This window comes from Thermothielavioides terrestris, chromosome 6 (genome assembly GCF_000226115.1).
Source record: "Thermothielavioides terrestris NRRL 8126 chromosome 6, complete sequence".
NCBI classification, from domain to species: domain Eukaryota; kingdom Fungi; phylum Ascomycota; class Sordariomycetes; order Sordariales; family Chaetomiaceae; genus Thermothielavioides; species Thermothielavioides terrestris.
In genome coordinates this window covers 1,256,749-1,277,494 of record NC_016462.1, presented here as the reverse complement: position 1 = coordinate 1,277,494, position 20,746 = coordinate 1,256,749, and the positions used below count along the sequence as shown (strand labels likewise).

Below are 20,746 nucleotides of genomic sequence, written 5' to 3'. Positions count from 1 at the left end.
CCCCTTGGATGTCCTTCCCATGTCATGTGTACCAGGTATGTATGTACGATTCTTTTCCCTCATCTCTCCCCATCACTCAAAACTAGACTCCTCCCGCAGCCCAGCAGCAACCCACACAGTCAACCTTATTCACACACTCCCCTCTGCTACTCTCCCCTCCCACTTCCCCATCCCTCCGCTCCTGACGTCCCAGAGTGTCCTATCCATCCATCCACCCCCTCCACCACTTTTAATCCCTATTATCCCCATTCACAAACCGTCCCCCATGCTGGTCCGGTTCTTGCTCGTCTCCTCGGCGCGCCCCTTGGTCTGCTCCTGCAGCCGCCGCATGGCCTCGGCGCTCGAGTCCTGCGGGCCGCCCAGCCGGTCCGCCTTGACGCTCTCCTCGCTGACCGACGCCAGCTCGGGCTTCCAGTGGCCCTGGCCCTTCTTCTGCTTCGCGAGCGAGTCCTGCTTGTGGAACTCGACATCCTCCGCGTCCTGGTCCTCTGTTTGTCGCCCGGGGAAGAAAAAAGGGGGGGGTTAGTTGTGAGTTTGTGAGTTGGGCTGGTTGGGAGGTATGGCGGGGGAAGGGGGAGAGGTATAAGGGGGCTGAAGGAAGATGGGATTGGGTGAGGTTTGGGAGGGCGGCATATGGTTGCGTGCAAGATATATTGGGGGGGATAGGGGGGGTTACGCACGAGGTGAGGATTCCTTGAGGCCGAAGAACCGCGTTTGGCTCAGGGTTCGTCGGGCGGGAGCGGTGATAGCGGCGGGACGCAAAGCCCGGCCGGCGGTGCTGGTGAGAAGGGCGCGGGCGGACATGTTCGAGGGCTGTTGGCGATGGAACTCGTCAAGTTGAAGAGTGTAAGTGATGCGTGATGGGCTCGATTTGTCGTGGGCCGGTGGTGGTTCTTTTCCAAGACTCAGCTGGGAGAAACCAAAATGAGGAAGACTTCAACTCAGCGCGCAACGGCTTGTAGTTGAGCTGGTGCCCGGAGTGGTAGGTTACGGTAGTTAACTTTGGTTTCCTATAGAGTGTCTTGGAGGGGCGCTGTGGATGGCCCGAAAGCGATGATGTCATTAACCACCTCCAGACCACCGCCGCCTTCTGAGGGCTCTCATCGCACACTGCAACCACGAATCACGAGAAGGTCGGCTCCACTGCTCGTCATTACTGTGTAGTGTACGGAATAAGAGTGCCTGAGGCCCGTTCGCCGCTAACGGTTGTCTTGAGGAGATTGATGTGGCACTGGTTTGAAGTTGTTCTGGTTGCCGCGCCGAATCCCTTATCTGCGTTCTCCCGCCACAGGGCTACCGAACTCGACCTACACCTGAGCGGTCGTGTCTTTATTCAACGCCCGCTGCAAATTGGCGTTCGCACCTAACGAGGGATGTTTTGAGTGCAATAACACAACCTACCGCTCTCATGAACCCCGACGGCGGGGCATTGGTCCCGGGTAGCAGGCTAAGACAGACAGGCCATCGCTACCTACCTTACCTGCTCTCCTTTGCCCGTGACTCTTCTTCCGCACATAGTACACCAGAAGGGGGTAATTAAACCCGTCGCCGTGAGCATGCAATGTTTATGGCGACGCAGCGTCGCCGTTTTGGGCACCACTCACCAGAGGACCTGCACTTGAGGGAAGAAAGAAGTGAAGGAACGGATACGCACGAGAGACGCCAACCTCCAACAACCGAGCCGAGGTAGTCAAATCACTAAACGGAACAAATGAACCTCAAAACACCGGCTCGGCCTCCAAGCTTGGAAGACGCGACAAAGCCGGGGCCGGTTGTCGTAAGACGTCGGGCCCCGACGTGGCCGGGCCAGTCCGGTGCAGGCTGGTCACGGCCAAGGTGGGCCGACAGGCGCCGCCGCCCGCCGGCGGGCCGGCCGCCTGTTTCCGGTGGCTTCGGATACCTCCTCTGCGGCCCAACAGATTCTCGACCCGAAACCGAGGCCAGCCCGAGTTTGCTCGTGTCGAGCGACCCGGTCGAGGGTCCTGATGAGGTCTGTCAGCTGATGCCGGATGCCCATGACTCGGCCGAAGATCAGGGGTCGGCGTCGAGCTTGGCACAAGGGGGGGCTGCTGTTTCGTTACGGGCGGGCTTTCAGGGGTGGTTTTGAAATCGGAGTGTAGGTATGATTAGGTGGCAAGAGGCGACCTCGGGAGAAGGCTACGCAGAGGTGTTCAGAAGGGGTTTCCTTTGAGAGACAAACTGTTGAGTTGCTCTCCCAACTCGGTGTTGAAGCACCGGATGCAGTTCATAACCACAGATCGTGCTCCGAAGGCTGTTCGAAAACTAACGGGCCCCACTGCTGTGAGTCTCTTGCTAGCCGTCATGAACTGAGTGTCTCATGATGGTCCGTCCCTCGGTTGCGGTTGCGCGTCTATAACTTCCTCCATTCCCGGGCGACGTTGAGCTTGTTGCATTGGGCAGAACGTGAGGCAGAAACAGCCAGCCCACTTTCCATGCATTCCAAGGCAGGGAGGTTGCAGTGAACAACGGCTGGCAGTTCACGGCTGCGCTGAACCAATTTAGGTAAGGAAGTTAGCTGCTTTGGTTTAGCTGCTTGCAAGCCGCACCGCCTTGTCGCTTTTTTTCTGCCCCGCTTGCCGTGATGACTGCACGACGCACGGAGTACCTCCGTACCTGATGATTCCTGTCCGTGATGCATCATTCAGGCGCGGCCATCTGGGGAAGATCTTGGAAAGCATCGGAGTGGCGCGGCTGGCTGATCAGGCAGGCGCCCCTCACGAGCTTATCCACCGGGCACACAGCCGTATGTTAGCCTGGTTTGCTGCCTGCCCGAGATGAGTGGCCCCGACACACCGGAAAAGAGCGGTGTGTGGCAGTGTGACCCTCCCAGAAATCCCCCCGTTATTGGCCCGATGTTCAACCCAGAACCTGGTCCGTGACCGCAGGAGATCTGCTTGGTGCACAGTGCCGACTGACGCCGCACTGCAGATGTTAGTGAGCGCACTGCCGAGGAGAAAACCACTCACGATGACCCGCTCAATGACTCCATGGACTCGGCGTTCGCCTTCTCACGGGAATGCCGGAGTCATGCAACCAGCAGTCCTTGACAGCAGAAGCTGGCGGCTTCCACGTGCTCTCCCGGCCTGCGCAGTACTCACATAGGGCTCACGAAAAGTGCTGCGGCGGCGCAGGAGCTTGGAGATGGGATGCAGGGGATCGCAGCCCTGCCGTGGATTGGACAATGCATTGTGGTTGTAACTACCGCCTTCGCTCCCCGATGCCGCAGGCTGGGAACCAGCGAATGACGGCCTTGGGACAACCAAAGGTGTGGTGCGCCGCTCTCTGATCGTCTTGCTCGTTTTGTCGAGAGCTGCATTGACGTGAGACTGCCCACGGCACGCATTGTTTTGGACCTACCTACGGTGATACCTTGGGAGTGACCGCTGCAGGTCAGAGTGGGAGAGGCTAGGCGGTGTCTCCGCCGATCGAAACACCAGCGCTTGAGGCAAGGCGTGCGGGCGTTTGGGTTTCAACCCCTCTCCGGCCGTCTAGACCCCTCCCCTCTTCTTCTCAGCCTTGGAGCACTGGGCCAGGGAAAGGAGGGGGCTTCCGCCCTCAAAATTGGTCCAATCCCCTGGCCTGCAGGAGAACCTAAAAATAAGGTACATTAGTTCGACCAGTAGGTTGCCTGCTCCGCTTCAGGCACGAAGACAGCGAATCTGAGGGGTCTTGGATTCCGTTGTGTTGGAACAACCATTTGATTTACTTCTCTCGCCTGCTCTGGTTCACTCATGATAGGCGAGAATAGCTGACTCGGGTCGAGAGGAGACTGGGAATGCGTCACCAAGGCGAGACAGCTTGAGCCGCAGCCGGGGGGGAAGCAGCCGGGGGGAAATGGGAGAATGTGACTCCATAAATGGACTGACCGCTGAACTGACGGCGACTGAGATCCGCCGAGGGTACTGCAGTAGGTATTTGTCTCGGGAGAGTGGGGTTTCTTGCCGATACATGCGGTACAGTTGCTTGACTGCAGCCTGGACGACATTCAGACAGTTAACTCCTGAACCGCTGAGGAGCTTACCTTGGCGCGAGTTGAACGAAGATACTCGGACCACGTTCTTCGTTTCTTCTGCCGGTTTGGCAGCCTGGCGGTGGAAGTACCAAGCGTACGAATAAATCGATGAGATGATAGTTACTCCGAATCCCTCCAGCTATGCCCAGAAACTCAACTTGGGGACTGCTTGTCTCAATTCATGTCGCTGTACGGAACACAAGTGGATGTCTATGTGCTGCTCTCTTCACGACGACAAGTTCTCACGACCAAGGCGGGCCGGGCAGGCGGGCCAGGCGGCCCCCTCATCTGAGGGTTACTCGATAGTACGGCGTCTGGCAGGCTGTTATTGCACACGACGAACGGCGTTTATCAAGTGCAGATGAATTATCCGTCATCATGCGTGGCTGGTAAGCGCATCGGCGGCTGATGGAACAAGCCAATGGAACCTCTCAGCCAGGCGTCATGTTAATGAGACGCTTCTGACCTGCATGCCGAGGTCAGCAGGAGGCAGGCCGTTCAGGGGAACCCCAATTTCACCCTTGCTTGGGAAGAGAACTCAAATCCAATCGCAGGATGGTGCATATGTTGTCTCGGGCAGGAAGCAAGATAGCCACCTGTTAAACTATGGCGGCAATCCGTACGTGTACACAAATAGCTGGTGGCGAGTTCCGTCATCCGGCTCCCTTTGATGGCGGGCGGTTGGGTCCGGATCGGTGGTCTCGGGAACTGCGGATGCTTTCCCGTCAAAGAACCGCCGCTCGAAAGCATGCCCGACGGCAGCCCCTTTCGCAAGAGTTAACTACTGCGCCGATAGATCGGGTTTCTGCGAGCCACTCGGGTGTCATGAGCGTGCGTCTCGAACCGCCGTTCAGCAAGTCCGCAGGTGAACCCATGGGGTTGGTCCCATCCGATTGGCCGTGGGGCGTCGGTTTCAAAGCTTCCATGGCGCTTGGACTACTTTGCAGTATGTATGCTGCCGCCCGTGGAACGCTACTGACTGTGTTTACACAACGATTCATCTTCGCGGGCAGAGGTCCATCGCCCTCCACACAACACGGTGGATGCTATAGCTACCTAGCTACTCTGGTGCACAAAAGCCGGAATTCAGGACGCGGAACCGGGCGCCGCCGCTGTGGATAACGTAAACAAAGGCTTCCTGTGGTAGTGCTGGACAAGACCCCGAGGCCTGGGATTCGGGACCGGGGCCAGGAAGAGGTGCTGCTTCGAGTCAGATGCATCGTGAGGTACTCCGTCCAAAGTTCATGGCCAGCCATGTTTGGCCCGACCTGGGTCTCAACAATGCGAACTTGTCATCCTACCGTAACAAATCCGGCCACGTTGGGTGACGATTGTGGCCGGGGCTGGGTGGAGCAAGCAGTGCAGTGCCTCAGCAGCTTCCAGCTCCAACCAGCACGAGACAGCGCCTTCCAGGCCGTTTCCGGCGCAGCTCGCTGTGAAGAACCCAGGCTAAGATTGCACTACTGCGCACACGACTCAAGCAGGTTCAATACCGCTAGTGCGTTTCCGGATTAGTTCAGAATCGCCTCTCCAATCACGGAAACCTTGGGCTCCACTCGTCGAAGCCGACTCGCCACCCAGCCCGCAAGCAGAGTGGCCAGTGCATGGCAGAGAGGGTGGGTGGCCAGGGTCCTGCCTCTCTCTCGCATTAGCGGCAGGGCCCTACCACAGGAGCGCAGTCGCGCCCCCCACCACCATTTCATCCTGTCCGACCCGTCGCCCGCTCCGACTTTGTCCCTCCTTTCCTCGCCCCCTTCGTTACTTCCGTACTTTACCTTCACCTGCCCATCCCCACGTCCCACCAAATCCCACCACCCAAAATTGCTCTCCGCACTCCCAAAGGCGCCAAACAACGACCATCAAACGACGACAACCTTGACGGTTATTTGCTCCCACTCGGCAGCCAGCGCCAGCGAGCCGAGCGTTGACATTCCGCCTCCGGTTTCATTTGTTTTGATTTCCAAGCTTACCGCCTCGAGCTCAAAACCGCGCCACGCCAGACCGACGCAGGTCCCAACGCTTCTCAACGACCGGACCCGGCCCTCCACCACGGACAATTTGAATCTGCAACGCAGTGCCTTCTCGGTTTACCAATCAGAATGTCGGCATATTACCACTTCAATGCTCACCAGCAGCACCCAACACCTTCGACAGCTGCGGCTGTCTCGCACAGCCACCATGGCGGCCGCAATCGCCGGGCGGCGAGGTTATCGGTCTCGCAGAACCCGCAGAAGCAGTTTCGGGGTGTCAGGAGCATGAAAGAGTTGACCGAGTCGGCAACCGTCGCGGCGTACCGGTCGCGGTTCGAAGCTGTCCGGTCGTTTGACCTGGAGGATGACATGGAGTTCTGTCCGGGACTGTTGACCGAGAGCGACGTGAGTCTCCGCCTTCAGCCCGGATCCGCTATCATTGGCTGGCATTTGGACTGACAGTCGGCTTGCAGCTTGTGTCGATTCACAGCTCGTCGTCCGAGCGGTCATCCTTGGCTAGTAATTCGCCGCAAGGTTCGCCGACCCAGCAGCCCACTCAGGTCGCCTCGACCTTCTCGTTCCACTCGTCCTCGCCGTCCTTTATTCCGCCGGCGTACCAAAGCCAGCAGTCGCCTTTGAAACTCCACCAACCTTCTGCCACGCGCGCCCGCAACGCCATCCCAATCATCAACCCTGCCACCGGCGTCTCCATGTCGAGCCCGCCGCCGTCGGTGTCGCCCTCCAGGATGCAGCCTCAAGCCGTCGGCCGGCGGTGGTAAGGGGGCTCCCGTCTCGCTTCTGCGCTGTTCAGACGAGACTGAGCCAGCCTGAAGCCGCCGTCGTCGTTGCAATCAGGATTGTAAAATTCCTGTGCACATTCGCTCATTACAGCTGTTCATCTTGGCGGGCACCGACACCTACGAAGTAGCAGGCATCGATTTTTCTTTTCTTCCTCCGTCTGGCAGGCGAGGGCGAGAGTACCCACGTTTCAAGGTCGACTGGATCCTCGACTTGGCAACCCCTACATGCGATACCCACCTGTACAAAGATTTCCCTCCATCGACATAATGTCTCCTCCTTTTGAAGCGGCAAATCCTCGACATTTTCGGACGGCGCGATGAAAGACTAATCGATACCTCTTCGTTGTTCATTCCGATACCCAAAAAAAATTGCCTTCGGCCACGGTGTTCGATCTCGGAAGATGAAAGCTGCGGTTTTTCTCCACTTGGGCGTTTCCACGGGCGGTTTTGCATCCTCAACAAGTCAGCTTTTTTTTGCATCGGTGTCTCACGGCGGAGTTCTGCGGGTTTGCTTTTCCCTTTTCGATACCATACATCTTGGTGTTTCGGTTGCGCTCATCTCTCTCAACATCGCGGAAGCGGCGACTTGGCCATTATTGCGATCAAAAGCCTAACGGTTTACGGGGTCACGACTTCAAAGAAAAAGAATATCGACATATAGAACGACTTTGGCGGGGTGTGGCGGGGTCTTTTTTCTTACGTTGCGAACCCGCGGTATTCTCAATATTCTTGGGGGATACATGGGTAAACATCTGGTGCTGGGGGTGGGTTGGCGGAGACATTGTGTGGTTTTTGTTGCTGGGGGGAAATCTCGGTGAGCTGGTATTTCCGGATCGGTTCAGGCGGCGGTTGGGTTGAGGAGTTGGTTCATATGCGGTGTTTTGCTTCCTCGTCCATTTCATCGCAATTTGGCTTCATTGTATCATGGGTTGACGGTGGGCGGCTACGGCTTGCTTCCACGTCTATATCCTTATTTTTTTGTTACTCCCTTATTTCTCTGTCTGGATTTCTTGGGCACAGCATCGCGGATATGGTGTACGGCGGAAGGGGGCAACGTGCGCATTTCGGCTTGCTTGGGGGTGTCGGGAAGCTTCATCGGTTCTTATGCGTCACCGCGTCTCTGTTGTTTGGGGCTGGCGGGCTCGGGTTGGCAAAGCATTCGGGAACTCGGGAGCAGGCGTGCAAAGCGCTGCTGGGGTTTGTTGGGTGTCCAAAGTCAGTCTGGTCAGGTCGGTTCGGTTCGCTCTGGGCAGGTGGCAGGTGTTACTACAGCAACTTGTTATCGGTCTTGTCGAAAGGTTGTTGGGTGTCTTGTGTGTATCTGTGTGTGTGTTGTGTGCTGGATACAGGTGGTGTGGGTGGGGTGTTGGGTTGCTCCCCTGCTTTCTCTGGCTTTCCCGGCTCTGGGCTCCGGCTCCGGCGGCGACGCGGCGTTTGTTGTATGCCAAGATATGAAGCGAGCAAGCAAGCAAGCAAAGCAAAACTGTGGTTATGGGAATTGAAACGTGGCGACGCGCGCCTCTTCGCTCTGCTTGGTCTGTCTTTGCCTTTCCCGTGGTTCTTGGCGTAGTCTAGACAGCGACGCAATCATGTCCACCATCTTCCGGTTTGTTGTCGTTTGGTAGGCGCCTAGTGTGCTGTGAGTTGCCCATGAATGGCGGCCGCTTTGCTTCATCTCGTGGCCACCTACGCTTCATCTCGTGGTGGTGAGGTTTCCAACTGGGCGAACGGCGCCGCCATTTTCTCATCCTTTGGGAAAGACGTTGGCGGCGAGACGCGCGAGGCGCACCGCTCAGGTCCCGTACCGCCAATCCCAACTGTTCTGTCTCGCATGTCCCGGCCTGTGTGAATGTCATCATTCGTCTATCCGATGGCTTGAAGCAGAAGGAGAGTAGGGTGGTTCTGTGCCGGAAGATGTTGTGTATCCAGTTGCCTGACTAGGGGTTTGGAGCCCGCTTCGCGGGCTTGTAGGTTTTTTGTCTATATTTTTACATCACATGACTTGCTTACTGTTACTACTGGCTACTTGTATTACTTGCGAACTGCTGGCCTATAGCTTGCCTCCCGGCCTACGGCTCCTACAGTTGCCTACCTACCTACGTTGTACTTGCGTTATACCCCCGGTGCCCGCGCTGTGCCCCCGGTGCCCTCGTTGTACCCCCGGTGCCTACGGCATGCCCTCGGTGCCCACGGTATGCCCCCGGTGCCTGTGTTGTGGCCCTGGTGCCCGCGTTATGGCCCCGGTGCCTACGGTATGCCCCTGGTGCTCGCGTTGTGGCCCCAGTGCCCGCGTTGTGGCCCCGGTGCCCACAGCATGCCCTCGGTGCCCGCGTTGTGGCTGTGGTGCCCACGGCATACCCCTGGTGCCCGCGTTATGGCCTCGGTGCCTACGGTATGCCCCTGGTGCTCGCGTTGTGGCCCCAGTGCCCGCGTTGTCTCCCTGGTGCCCATGGTATACCCCCGGTGCTCGCGTTGTGGCCCCGGTGCCTACGGTATACCCTTGGTGCCTACGGTATACCCCTGGTGCTCGCGTTGTAGCCCTGGTGCCCACGTTGTGGCCCCGGTGCCCGCGTTGTAGCCCCGGTGCCCACGGCATGCCCTCGGTGCCTGCGTTGTAGCTATGGTGCCCACGGCATGCCCCTGGTGCCCACGTTGTGGCCTCGGTGCCTACGGTATACCCCTAGTGCTCGCGTTATGCCCCAGTGCCCACGTTGTGGCCCTAGTGCTCGCGTTGTGGCCCTAGTGCCCACGTTGTGGCCCTGGTGCCCGCGTTGTAGCCCCGGTGCCCACGGCATGCCCTCGGTGCCTACGTTGTAGCTGTAGTGCCCACGGCATGCCCCTAGTGCCCGCGTTGTAGCCTCGATGCCTATGGTATACCCCTGGTGCTCGCGTTGTAGCCCCAGTGCCCACGTTGTGGCCCTGGTGCCTATAGTATACCCCCGGTGCTTACGTTGTGGCCCCGGTGCCCGCGTTGTGGCCTCGGTGCCTATGGTATACCCCCAGTGCCTACGTTGTGGCCCTAGTGCCCGCGTTGTGGCCCCGGTGCCTGCGTTGTGGCCCTGGTGCCCACGGCATGCCCTTGGTGCCTACGTTGTGGCTGTGGTGCCTACGGCATGCCCCTGGTGCCTGCGTTGTGGCCCCGGTGCCTATAGCATGCCCCTGGTGCCTACGTTGTAGCCCTGGTGCCTACGGTATGCCCCTGGTGCTCGCGTTGTGGCCCCGGTGCCTACGTTGTGGCCCTGGTGCCTATGGTATGCCCCCGGTGCTCGCGTTGTGGCCCCGGTGCCCGCGTTGTGGCCCCGGTGCCTATAGCATGCCCCCGGTGCCCATGTTGTAGCCCCGGTGCCCACGTTGTGGCTGTGGTGCCTATAGCATGCCCCCGGTGCCCGCGTTGTGGCCCCGGTGCCCATGGCATGCCCTCGGTGCCCACGTTGTGGCCCTGGTGCCTGCGTTGTGGCCCCGGTGCCCACGGCATGCCCTCGGTGCCTACGGTATGCCCCCGGTGCCCACGGTATGCCCTCGGTGCCTACGTTGTGGCCCCGGTGCCCACGGCATGCCCCTGGTGCCCGCGTTGTGGCCCCGGTGCCCATGGCATGCCCCCGGTGCCCGCGTTGTGGCCCCGGTGCCCACGGCATGCCCCCGGTGCCTATGGCATGCCCTCGGTGCCCGTGTTGTGGCTATGGTGCCCACGGCATGCCCTCGGTGCCCGCGTTGTGGCTGTGGTGCCCACGGTATGCCCCCGGTGCCCGCGTTGTGGCCCTGGTGCCCGCGTTGTGGCCCTGGTGCCGCCCGTAGTATGCCCTGCGTATGGCTAGCCTGGTTGCCCACCTGGCCACGGCTCCCCTAGATGCCCACCTGCCTACAGCTGGCCCAGTTGCCCAGGCTCCTATGTACGGCTCCCCCGGTTCTACGGTGTAGGCGCGGAGCCTACGATGTAGGCGCGTAGAGAAAAGGAGAAAAAAGGAAAACAAAACAACGGGGAAAGGAAATAACGATTTAGCCGTAAGCCAATAGGAGGGGAAAGAAAAATCACTAACAGCTCTATACCCTGTATCTGTTATTTGTTAAGGCTAAAGAGGAGGATTGCAAGGCTAAAGAGGTGGAGAGCAGTAACAATTAGTTAAGGAGGACCCCTGTTACATACCGGAAAAGAGGATCGCACTAACCGCCTAGTTCTGTAGTATATATATTAGATACTGTGCTGTTCATTCGGGCGGGTCTCCCGGATTCCCTTCGCTGGTGACTAATGGTAAGAGGGAGGTCATGTTCATATGGTTCTTTACAAGATCTGTTTATCACAGGACACCTACCGAGGGCCTTTGTGATGTGTATGCTCTCATCGTGGTTGTCTCGTGTCTTCAATAACATCCGCTGCTTACAAACCCTCAGGGGTTGAAGCGACCATCAACAACATGATTATGGCTGGCATATTCGAGCAAGGGTAGCTCTGTGAAAGACAGAACAGGCCTTTGTAGGCTACAGTTTAGGCAATGGGGCAAAAAATAGGAATGAATCACTGTCCTTGCTGACAGCCCCTGATGGACCGCCACAAGCAAGCTTCGTCACTGCGAGGTGATGAGCCTTCACCACGACTTCAAGTGCCAACCGGTCTGTCAAAACTGGCCTTCTGAGGATAATACCTAGCTCATTTTCTCTTCTGCTGTGAATTCGCCATCATCTCGGTGGTCATGTGTCTTCCCGGTCTTCATCCCATGGCAAACCACACCCCAGGACCCGCTTCCGGCCTCCTGACCCCCGCCAGACCGCGAACATCGTCCCATACCTTGCTTTAATCATGGCACACTGCTGTTTTCTGGCCTATTGAAGGATGAATGCCATCATTCTAACCTCTGCTGCTCTTATTCTGCTCTTCTATTCCAATAGTTTCCGGACTTCCGGGCGGGAGCTTTCCTCTCCAGCTTCCATTGTTAAAGCCCACTCGAGGCTCTCCCGTTTGTTGCCTCTGCCGCTGCCACTGCTCCTTCTTCCTGCTTTCTACTGCTACTTATTCTTCCTCTGGCGCCTTTCCTGCACCCTTCCTTTTCCCGTTTCCACTCCAACACTTCCCTTCGACTTGCAAGCCGCACTTCTCTGGCCCCAGCTTCGATGACATTCCCTTCACGCGAGGAACATCCTTTAACCCCTCGGCATTCTTGTCAGTGGTCTCTTTCGTTCCTTGGATTTCAATCTTCCGGCTCTACATGAACTGACCTTTCCTCAAGCCGCAGCCAAAATGTCTGGCGTTCACCGGAGCACGCAGTCGAGCACCCCGTCGACCCGCCTGACGGATACCTCGAGCATCCCGGCCAGCGACAGGTGAGTGCGCGCTCACTTTCTCGACCCATCTTTGAACGCCGTGCCTCTCTGTTCCTTGGTTATCAGAGAGGAGCGGTCCAAAGCTACCGATACTAACTGATCGATCGGTTCTGAGGTCAGCTGGCTCACCGACCGCATCGTCACGATCTTCGTCGGACCCGAGAAGAAGCGTTGGGTGGTCCACGAGAAGCTGCTCATTAGCCAGTCCGAGTTCTTCAAGGCATACTTCTCGGCGGGCCATGACGAGATGACGCTCCCGGACGAGGAGCCCAAGCTCTTTGCGCTTTTCATGCGCTGGCTGTACGGCACTGCCTTCCAGCCCTCGGGCGGCGGCCGCAGCTTCCGCTACCTCCAGCCGGATGGAGTCCAGCTTACGGTTCGCGACTAGTACGTGCTTCTTTATGAAGACTCCAAAGTGACGACTGCGACAGACTAACTGTGACCCTCCACTCAGCCTCGGCGTCTATGTCATGGGTTACAAGTTCGGCATCGTGGGCGTCCGCAACGCCGTCATCGACGTGCTCTACACCTACTACGGCGAGGCGTCCGACGACCACGAGGCGCCCAACATGCACGACGTCAAGTACATCTTCGAGAACACGCTGCCGGGCGCCCCGATGCGCCGCCTGCTGACGGCCCACTCGCTGTTCTACCTGTTCAGCAAGGACCGCGTCACCCAGCCGCTGCCGCGCGACTGGGTCGAGGTGCTCAACAGCGAGGCCGAGATCGGCTTCGCCATCATCCAGATGCTGGCCGAGTGGGGCTGGTACATCGGCGGCAACGCGCCGCGCATGACCGTCAAGCCGCGCGCCGACTTCCACGAGAGGGTCCCCATCGTCAAGGATGAGCCCGTCGACGACCCGCTCAATACGCTTTGAGGAGCGGGCCGTCGGCCGAGCGGCTCGCCGTCGTGGACGGGCCGCAAGGACTTACGCTATACTGTTGCTTGCGGAGGCTAGGTTCAGCCGAGCATATTCTTAAGCACGCCGGAGTGGCGGCTGGACGGAGGTTTCGTTTCCCGTTTCCGAGGAGAATGCCTTGCGATTCCGATTGCGTTGGCGCAAAGGAGTTTAGAGTGCTTATTACTAGTTGATCTCTTTGCTAAATAGGCAGAGGTAACATGAATCCTTAGACCTGCCATTTTTTTCATGCCTGTTTTTGAGTTGAAAGCGCCGGGTTGCGAGCTGTTTGAGTGGTCCAGGCAGAAGCGACGCACCATCTTCATACGGCCTTCCGAGTTTCCCCCTTGGGTTTGCGGCTCGAGGAGGCTCCTTCCTTTCGCCAGAGGGGGCCCGTCTTGGACGGAGTTCTTGCTGCTGGAAAGAGCGACGTCGCCCCTTTGTTCTATTCCAGGCACATCAACCATGTCGATTGGGCGTTGCCCTCTCCCTCTTCCCTTTCCCGCCTTGCTGCTTCCCCCAGGCGCCTGGGCAGTTCGAACTTCCCCGGCTCTCTCATGTTATGGCACAAATTGCCGAGCGCTTGACCTTTCACAGGAAGGGCCGATGACCGCAGTACTTAACATGCCCTCACTCAACCTCTGCCGACCATCTCCCACGTCCTGAGCCACATCCGCTTGCCAAGCGCCTTTCCTGCAATTCCTCGACCGTCGCCAGCTCACAGGCAGCAGTTCTGGAACGACAGCCTCCAAGTTGCCAACATGTCGGACACACGCGATCGCCACGCTCCCGAGCCTGGCCTAGTGCCACCCTGTGAAGCCATCCCTGACGACACTGTCCTCCGTACCGTGCCTGTCCTCGCCCCTGTTGACCCTCCCAGTCGTCCGGGCAACCCTATCACCCCGCCCTCTCGGACGGCATCCCCTAGCCTGGACACCGCACCCTGCAATCTGTCACCATCCGCTCCGAACGCGTTGTGCAGCCTACACTTGTCATCAGACCAGGAAGGGGGTTCCCGTTGCTCGGGTACACTCTCGCCACCGGAATCGCCATCTGGCCCCGCTGCATCCTTACATACGGCCGTGCCTGCTGTCGACGACGCGCCCGGAACCGGCAGCGGAGCAGGACCGACGCCTTCTTCGCGCTGCAGCGTTCCATCGCTCTTCGCGAACTTGCCTCCCTTGCCGATCTGGGAGTCCTCCTCGTCGAGCAGCTCGGCAGGTTCCGCGGCCGGCGTACATCCCCCGGGGGTACCGCCAAGCGGAGCCGGAACCGGAGCCCAGGACGAGGAAGACTTGCCGGCCGCGAGCCCAAGCTTTGACGAGCATTCACCGTTGGTTGACCAAACCGACGGGGTCGAGTCAAGGTGGGCCGGCATAGATCGTGTGCATGATCTGGGCGGACTGACAGACAATAGCGAGCAATCCGTCAGCTCCGAGGCATCCGTTCCTCGCGAGACGGGGAGTTCCGCGGACAGCAGCCCCCTCGTCAGCAACAGAAGTTCAGATGACCGGTCACCGCCCTTGAGGCGCAGTTATGCCGATGCGGTGCGCGGGAGAGCCGACGCGGTGCGTGGGAGAAGAACCGGAAAGCGCTTTCCCAAGGGCCGCCTCACAAGATCCGGAACCATCGCCTCAGACAAGTCCTAGCCGCGAGGACTCGGCCAGCGATATTGCGATGGTGTTCTCTTCAGATGAGGAGAAGCTGAGTTTGAGGGGGATTCGGCCCGCCCGGATGATGGGAAGGCGAAGGTTCCTGAGGAAGGTCCGCGCGGACCGGATCAATGATCCTGAGTGAAACAAAAAAGGGAACTGGGATTAAGGGATGATCGGGACGGATCGTTGTGTGGTCGGGACACTGTTGAAACGGGTTGACGTGACCATCGAGCGACGGGATCCGCTAGGAAAGAGCCATATCAGTCAGCGATACGAGTAGCGTAGTTGTCAGGAATACAACAGCCACAGCGAAACAGGCCTGCTCCCAGTTATCTTCTGGCTTAATGTGGATGTCCAGCACTGTGTGAAGCAGCGGTCTGAACTAGGACCCGAGCCATGACGTCCATCATCCAGAATTTTCTCCGCCCACATGTTGGGAATCTTCAATCCTGTCTGACATTTCAATCCCTTCCCACTCTGATTCGTCTGCGTCGCATCGAGAGCCGGTTGGGTGAGCCTCGACGGCGAGGGAGGTTCTCTCCCAGGGGTAAGGAGCGTCCCTTTAAGGCAAGATGGTTATCCCGCCCGTATCCACTTCGCAACCTTCGCACCGTTGCACAGGGCACCTTACGTCCTCGCGATGCGGTAATATGGGAAGGGCGGACGGTGACTTGGTCTCGCGGCTTCGCGCCTTCCCTTGCTCGCGCCTGGGCAGCGCCCTACTCAAGGGCGGGGTGGGGTGGTTGAACTCTGAGATCGTTTGGTGGCACCCATTAATCTGCCGTATGGCGTGGCGCGGCGAGATGGTCTTGTCTGATGCTGCTTGGGTGGGAGTATTGGCGGCAGTACCGGCAGGCAGCGGGAGATCTCCGCATAGCTGGCCGCATTCAGGCCGGGTGAGATAGCGTCCACGCTAGGACAACTCCGCGATCCCGGTGCTACGGTGCCCGAGCATGTCCAGTGCTCATGCTGGGTGACAACTCGACCGTCGACTGTCGCCTGGCGGGGTCGGAACCGCTTGTAAGAATATAAGATGTGCTCTGCAGCCCCTGCTTAGCGGCTCTCACTTATCCAGACCCCGGGCCTTGATGAAGCGGCTGATCTGCTCGCGCGTGTGCTTATCGTTGTACTGCTCGTGGCACTCGTAAAACGAGATCAGCTCCTGCGTGCAGTCGACCATGGCCTCGATGTCGATGCTGCTGTCGGCCAGCCAGGCGGCAAACCGCTGGACCTTCGCCAGCCGAGGGTCCGTCGCCTTCTTCGGCTCCGCCGCCTGCTGGCCGTCTCCCTGAGAACCGCCCTGCGAGAACCCGGCCGTCTGCGCCTGCTGCGATCCCTGCGAGCTGAAGCCCGGCTGCGTGGCTGCGCCGCTGCCACCTGCCGACGTAGCTGCCGCCGCCCTGGCTTGGGCCTGCGCCTGCGCTTGCGCCAACGCAGTCGCAGCCATCGCCACGCCGCCTGCCGCACCCGTCGCACCCGCCGCCGCTGCCGCTGTCGCTGCCCCACCACCGGCACCGGCACCACCCGCCCCGGAGGGGTTGCTGCTCGGCCTGAGCACCAGGGCCAGCAGCACGGCGGTGAGGGCGACGACATGCGGCGGGTGCAGCAGCGGCAGGTCGGTCATGTAGTGGTCGTTGATGATCATCCAGGCGAGCGAGGTCTCGTCGTGGGTGAGGGCGAAGGTGTCCTGCAGGGCGAGCAGGGTGCGGTAGGGCTGGTGGACGATCAGCTGCGAGTTCATCTCGGAGATGAGCGAGAACTCGCACTCGCCGACGCGCGACGCGTCGTGGCCGTGCATGTCGGACGGCCACAGCGACCGCGCCTCCTGCGACAGCAGCCGGATGTGCTGCGGGCACTCCTCCATCTTGCAGGCCAGGTAGAGCGCCGTCGTGAGGACCAGGTAGGGGTTGGTCTGCCGGATCGGCGTGCGCGTGTAGAAGCGCTTGAGGTAGACCTGGGCGGTGGCCATGGCCTGCTGGCGGACGCCGAGGCGCTTGCCGAGCCGGTTGATCTCTTGGAGACTTGGGTTAGTTGTTCTGGACCGAGATTCTGCGGGAGGACAGAAAAAACACACGCTGGTTGAAGTAGATGTTGAGATGGCGCAGCTGGGGCAGGGGGAACATGTGCACGAGGCCCGGGTCCTCATCGTCGAGACGCTGCCGCAGCGCCGCGAGCTCGTCTTTCGTGAACTGCCAGTGCTTCCTCTGCGTCGACTCCCAGTAGTTGGCCGCCATTGGTGCTGCTTCTGCCCGCCGGGAAGCGGCGCCGTTGCCTCGAGAGGATGCGGGCTCCGGCCGGTCCGGAAGTCGTCGGCGACGGACGGAAGACGGAAGGCCGCTCGCAACCCCCGGTCGGTTTGATCTTATCGGAAGTTACACTAGCGATAACCGGTTAGCGATAAGGCGTGGGATGTGGGGTGCCCTGTGGTGCACGGTACACAGCTCATGTCCACTTCGGGACCAACGTGCTTCGACATGTGGGGGCCAGCTTGTATTGTCTAACAACCTGCCCGACACTTGGCTGCGGACGAGGCGCACCAGGAGGTTCAAGACAACGAGATGCTTAATTTCTTGAGGCGATGCTTGTATAAGACATCCATTATACGGTTCTGGCACTGTTCGAAGAGGCCCCAATGTCAGTGACGTTGTCTGGACGTGGCCCCTCGGTACTGGAGGTACGGCGCTGCGGATAACTTACTCCGTACTTGGCTTCGGTCCGCTTCGGTTTCGGGGTCCCTGGCTCGGCTCGTTCAGGTCCCAAGAAATCCTGGCAGTGAGCAGAAGCCAGCTGGAGCAAGCCTTGACACAGCGATCGCCAACATCCCGCCCAATTGGTCACCACCCTCCGAGGGGCCTCTCTCTCCCGCACCTACCGAAGCAATGCGATAGTACATAGGAACTCGAACCTCGAACCGCAGTCGACTCGATTTTCCCGGGATGCCGTGCCCATAGGCTCGATTCGAAGCCGTGTCCCTTCTGTGCCGAGAGCTGAGCTTCGCGTCCCGAGCTCCCCAGGCGCCCGGTATTTCCCTCATACGTCATAAGCTTCGACGCGCGCTTTTTCGGCGGTGCGCACCCGGTCCCGCGCCGACGCCGACACTCGTGGGTTCTGCATGCAGCCGCCGCTGCCGCGGTCGTTTCAGTGACGGAGGAAGACCATCAATGGCCGGAGCCGGGAATGAGGCTCTCTGACGTCGTCTCAGAGCTGGAGCTGGAGATGGAGGAGCCGCAGAACCAGCGCGACAAGCGCGTCGAGGAGCTCTGGAAGAAGCTCGACCCTGCTGGACATGGGGAGCTCGACCTCAAGGGGCTGCAGAAGGGGTTGAGGCGTATCGACCACCGTAAGGTGCCCTCCCTCCTCCGGGCCCCGCCGGATCAATGGGAACGATGTGCTCATGCATTCTGCTTGCAGCTCTGAAGAACGCCGACGAGATGCTCAAGGACATCATCAGCGCCGTCGACACTAGCGGCGACGGCAAGATCCAGTACGAAGGTGCGTTGCCCAGCCGCGAAGGCCACAGACGGAGGGCGGCCGCGCCGAGCCTCATAGCTGAGACTATATACACCTAGAATTCCGCGTCTTCGTCGAGGCCGCCGAGAGGCAGCTGCTCCAACTGTTCCGGTCCATCGACCGCGACAAGGACGGCCGCTTGAACAAGGAGGAGCTCCAGGCTGCTTTCCGGCGCGCTGGCCTGTCGGTTCCGAAGAGGAGGCTATCGGGCTTTTTCGACGAGATCGACCTCAACCATGACGGCTTCATCACCTTTGACGAGTGGCGGTACGTGTCGAGAGTTTTGCCTGCTTTGCGTGCTGTTGTTTGCCCCTTGCCCTTTTCCCGTGCAACTCCTGGGAGGCCGAGGCCGTGACCCACTCGAGGGTGGATTCCCAATTTTTGATTTCATTTATTGCGCCCTGTGCCGTTTCATGCATTTTGAGTTCATGATTTTCTGTTTGTTTGCTGTGCGTGGTTGAAGAGCAGTGCTTGGGAGTTGGATTCGGGGCGAAAGATCGAGCGAGGGGAGCTTCCTGGTTTCTGTGGCAGGAGCGAGTCGCACTTTGCCAGTCGGTTTTGAACCGCGTGCTAACTCACCGACTTCAAGTGACTTCCTGCTATTCATGCCCACCAACCACAATGGCTCGCCATTAGAGGCCGCATTCTCGTTCTATTCATCTATTGTCACGGTCAACCCAGAGGGTGATTCGCTGGTCAGCGATGAGACTCTAGAGGGTCTAGGTACGGCCGGCTTCCTTCTTCACGCTCTGTTTGGTTCGCTCCTCAGAATCGCCAACCCGGACCTCCCGACTTACTCCCCGCGGCGCTCGGCGGGTGCGGATCGCCTCGAGACTTCAAAATCGCAATCGCCTCCACCTTCCTCATCCTACCTTGACCAATTACCGGAACTACCCGCAGACATGGCAGCCTCTGCTGCAACTGTCCGCTACAGCCCTCCCGTCTACGGCTCTCCCGTCGCAGTCCCACCGCAAGTTCTGAGCGACGCCGCAGTCAAGCGACCTGTTATCCTGCAGTACGGGGGCGCGCAGCAGTCTGGCGCCGAAGACGTTTCTGACCTTGTCGGGGAGGATCCAGCGCGCGTAGCAACCAGACTGACAGATCTGCTCCCTGACCCAGGATACTTCCTCGCCGGTGCCGTTTCGGGTGGTGTGTCGCGAACTGCAACCGCGCCGCTGGACCGCCTTAAAGTCTATCTCCTCGTAAACACCAAGACCAGCTCCAATGTGGCCATCGCTGCTGCAAAGCAGGGCCGCCCACTCGTTGCCCTGCGGAACGCAGGGGGACCCATTGTCGACGCCATCGTGAGCCTCTGGAAGGCCGGTGGACTGCGCACCTTCTTTGCGGGTAAGCTGCTTCTGGGCTGGAGTCGCGTGCTGAGCGGCACTGACAGCCATGCAGGGAACGGTCTCAACGTGGTCAAGATCATGCCGGAGTCTGCCATTCGGGTAATTGCTGTCCCAGTTGAGCTCTTTTAGAGGTAATAATGTGCTGACAGCCGACTCGACTAGTTCGGCTCTTACGAAGCATCCAAGCGATTTCTCGCTGCGTACGAGGGCCACAACGACCCGACGCAAATCAGCACCGTTTCGAAGTTCATCGCTGGCGGCATCGGCGGCATGACAGCACAGTTTTGCGTCTACCCAATTGATACCCTCAAGTTCCGACTGCAATGCGAGACCGTTAAGGGTGGCCCGCAAGGCAACGCGCTGCTCCTCCGCACGGCGAGGAAGATGTGGGCGGATGGCGGTCTCCGCGCAGCCTACCGCGGTCTCGGACTGGGACTTGTCGGAATGTTCCCCTACAGCGCCATCGACATTGGCACCTTTGAACTGCTCAAGAAGTCGTACACCCGAGCGGTGGCGCGCTACTACGGCATCCACGAGGACGACGCTCAGCTTAGCAACGTCGCCACGGCGGTGCTGGGAGCGACTTCGGGCGCCCTGGGCGCTACCATTGTCTACCCTCTCAACGTTCTCCGCACCCGGCTGCAGACCCAGGGCACCGCGATGCATCCGCCCACATACACGGGCATCGTCGATGTGGCGACCAGGACGGTCCGCAATGAAGGCGTGCGCGGCCTCTATAAGGGCTTGACGCCCAATCTCCTCAAGGTCGCCCCCGCGTTGAGCATCACCTGGGTGTGCTACGAGAACATGAAGAGCCTTTTGAAGCTGAACTAGCGGCAATCAACGACGCCGCAACCGGACAGCAGGCGTTTCGGTGTGTATATACGAGGAGACCGTCGCCTGCGACCTCGCAACCTCACCGGACGGCTCGTGGAGGAAGAGCAGCGAGCGTCCAGCATCATGGCCGGCGTCAGGGGAACACTGGGATTGCTTGGTCCATTTGCATTTCTGACCTTGTTGACATTTTTGAGTGCCACATTGGCCGCGGCGTTTTGGGTTGGCGGCAGCCGAAGATACCAAACTTTAGAGAGATCATCCGAGGGGAACCTACGAGCGCGCAGCCTTGGATCACACGCAATAGCAAGATCTTGCCAGATAGCCACAGAGGTGATAGACAGACGGCGTCGGCGACTACGACGATGACGACGACGACA

At 59.4% G+C, this 20,746-nt stretch overlaps 7 protein-coding genes across 7 annotated transcripts; 5 read left to right on the top strand and 2 right to left on the bottom strand.

Annotated features, from left to right (window-relative positions):
* Nucleotides 1-249: 249 nt before the first annotated feature.
* Nucleotides 250-804, bottom strand: THITE_2147969 (uncharacterized protein; the record flags this gene model as incomplete). The annotated part of the gene is made up of 2 exons (XM_003657596.1): nt 250-488; nt 681-804. The coding sequence occupies 2 exons, from the start codon at nt 802-804 to the stop codon at nt 250-252; spliced, it is 363 nt and encodes a 120-aa protein (XP_003657644.1).
* A 907-nt stretch (nt 805-1,711) lies between these two features.
* THITE_116626 (uncharacterized protein) lies at nt 1,712-3,068 on the top strand (the record flags this gene model as incomplete). Its single annotated transcript, XM_003657595.1, has 5 exons — nt 1,712-1,990; nt 2,245-2,301; nt 2,498-2,523; nt 2,667-2,764; nt 2,950-3,068. 5 exons carry the CDS (start codon nt 1,712-1,714, stop codon nt 3,066-3,068), a joined length of 579 nt encoding a protein of 192 aa, XP_003657643.1.
* Nucleotides 3,069-6,022: 2,954 nt separating this feature from the next.
* On the top strand, nt 6,023-6,851 carry THITE_2123509 (uncharacterized protein). The gene is made up of 2 exons (XM_003657594.1): nt 6,023-6,408; nt 6,477-6,851. The coding sequence occupies exons 1-2, from the start codon at nt 6,133-6,135 to the stop codon at nt 6,780-6,782; spliced, it is 582 nt and encodes a 193-aa protein (XP_003657642.1). The 5' UTR covers nt 6,023-6,132; the 3' UTR covers nt 6,783-6,851.
* A 5,185-nt stretch (nt 6,852-12,036) lies between these two features.
* THITE_2147967 (uncharacterized protein) lies at nt 12,037-12,997 on the top strand (the record flags this gene model as incomplete). The annotated part of the gene is made up of 3 exons (XM_003657593.1): nt 12,037-12,119; nt 12,240-12,506; nt 12,574-12,997. The coding sequence occupies 3 exons, from the start codon at nt 12,037-12,039 to the stop codon at nt 12,995-12,997; spliced, it is 774 nt and encodes a 257-aa protein (XP_003657641.1).
* A 782-nt stretch (nt 12,998-13,779) lies between these two features.
* THITE_2092812 (uncharacterized protein) lies at nt 13,780-14,815 on the top strand (the record flags this gene model as incomplete). Its single annotated transcript, XM_003657592.1, has 3 exons — nt 13,780-14,384; nt 14,436-14,586; nt 14,657-14,815. The coding sequence occupies 3 exons, from the start codon at nt 13,780-13,782 to the stop codon at nt 14,813-14,815; spliced, it is 915 nt and encodes a 304-aa protein (XP_003657640.1).
* A 763-nt stretch (nt 14,816-15,578) lies between these two features.
* THITE_2123506 (uncharacterized protein) lies at nt 15,579-16,986 on the bottom strand. Its single transcript, XM_003657591.1, has 2 exons — nt 16,748-16,986; nt 15,579-16,686 (listed from the first exon to the last, which is right to left on the bottom strand). Exons 1-2 carry the CDS (start codon nt 16,905-16,907, stop codon nt 15,737-15,739), a joined length of 1,110 nt encoding a protein of 369 aa, XP_003657639.1. The 5' UTR covers nt 16,908-16,986; the 3' UTR covers nt 15,579-15,736.
* An 893-nt stretch (nt 16,987-17,879) lies between these two features.
* Nucleotides 17,880-20,578, top strand: THITE_2123502 (uncharacterized protein; the record flags this gene model as incomplete). The annotated part of the gene is made up of 5 exons (XM_003657590.1): nt 17,880-18,165; nt 18,243-18,450; nt 18,773-18,906; nt 19,303-19,631; nt 19,695-20,578. Coding segments are annotated over exons 1-5 (1,444 nt in total), but the record flags the coding sequence as incomplete, so codon positions are not given.
* Between the last annotated feature and the right edge of the window lie 168 nt (nt 20,579-20,746).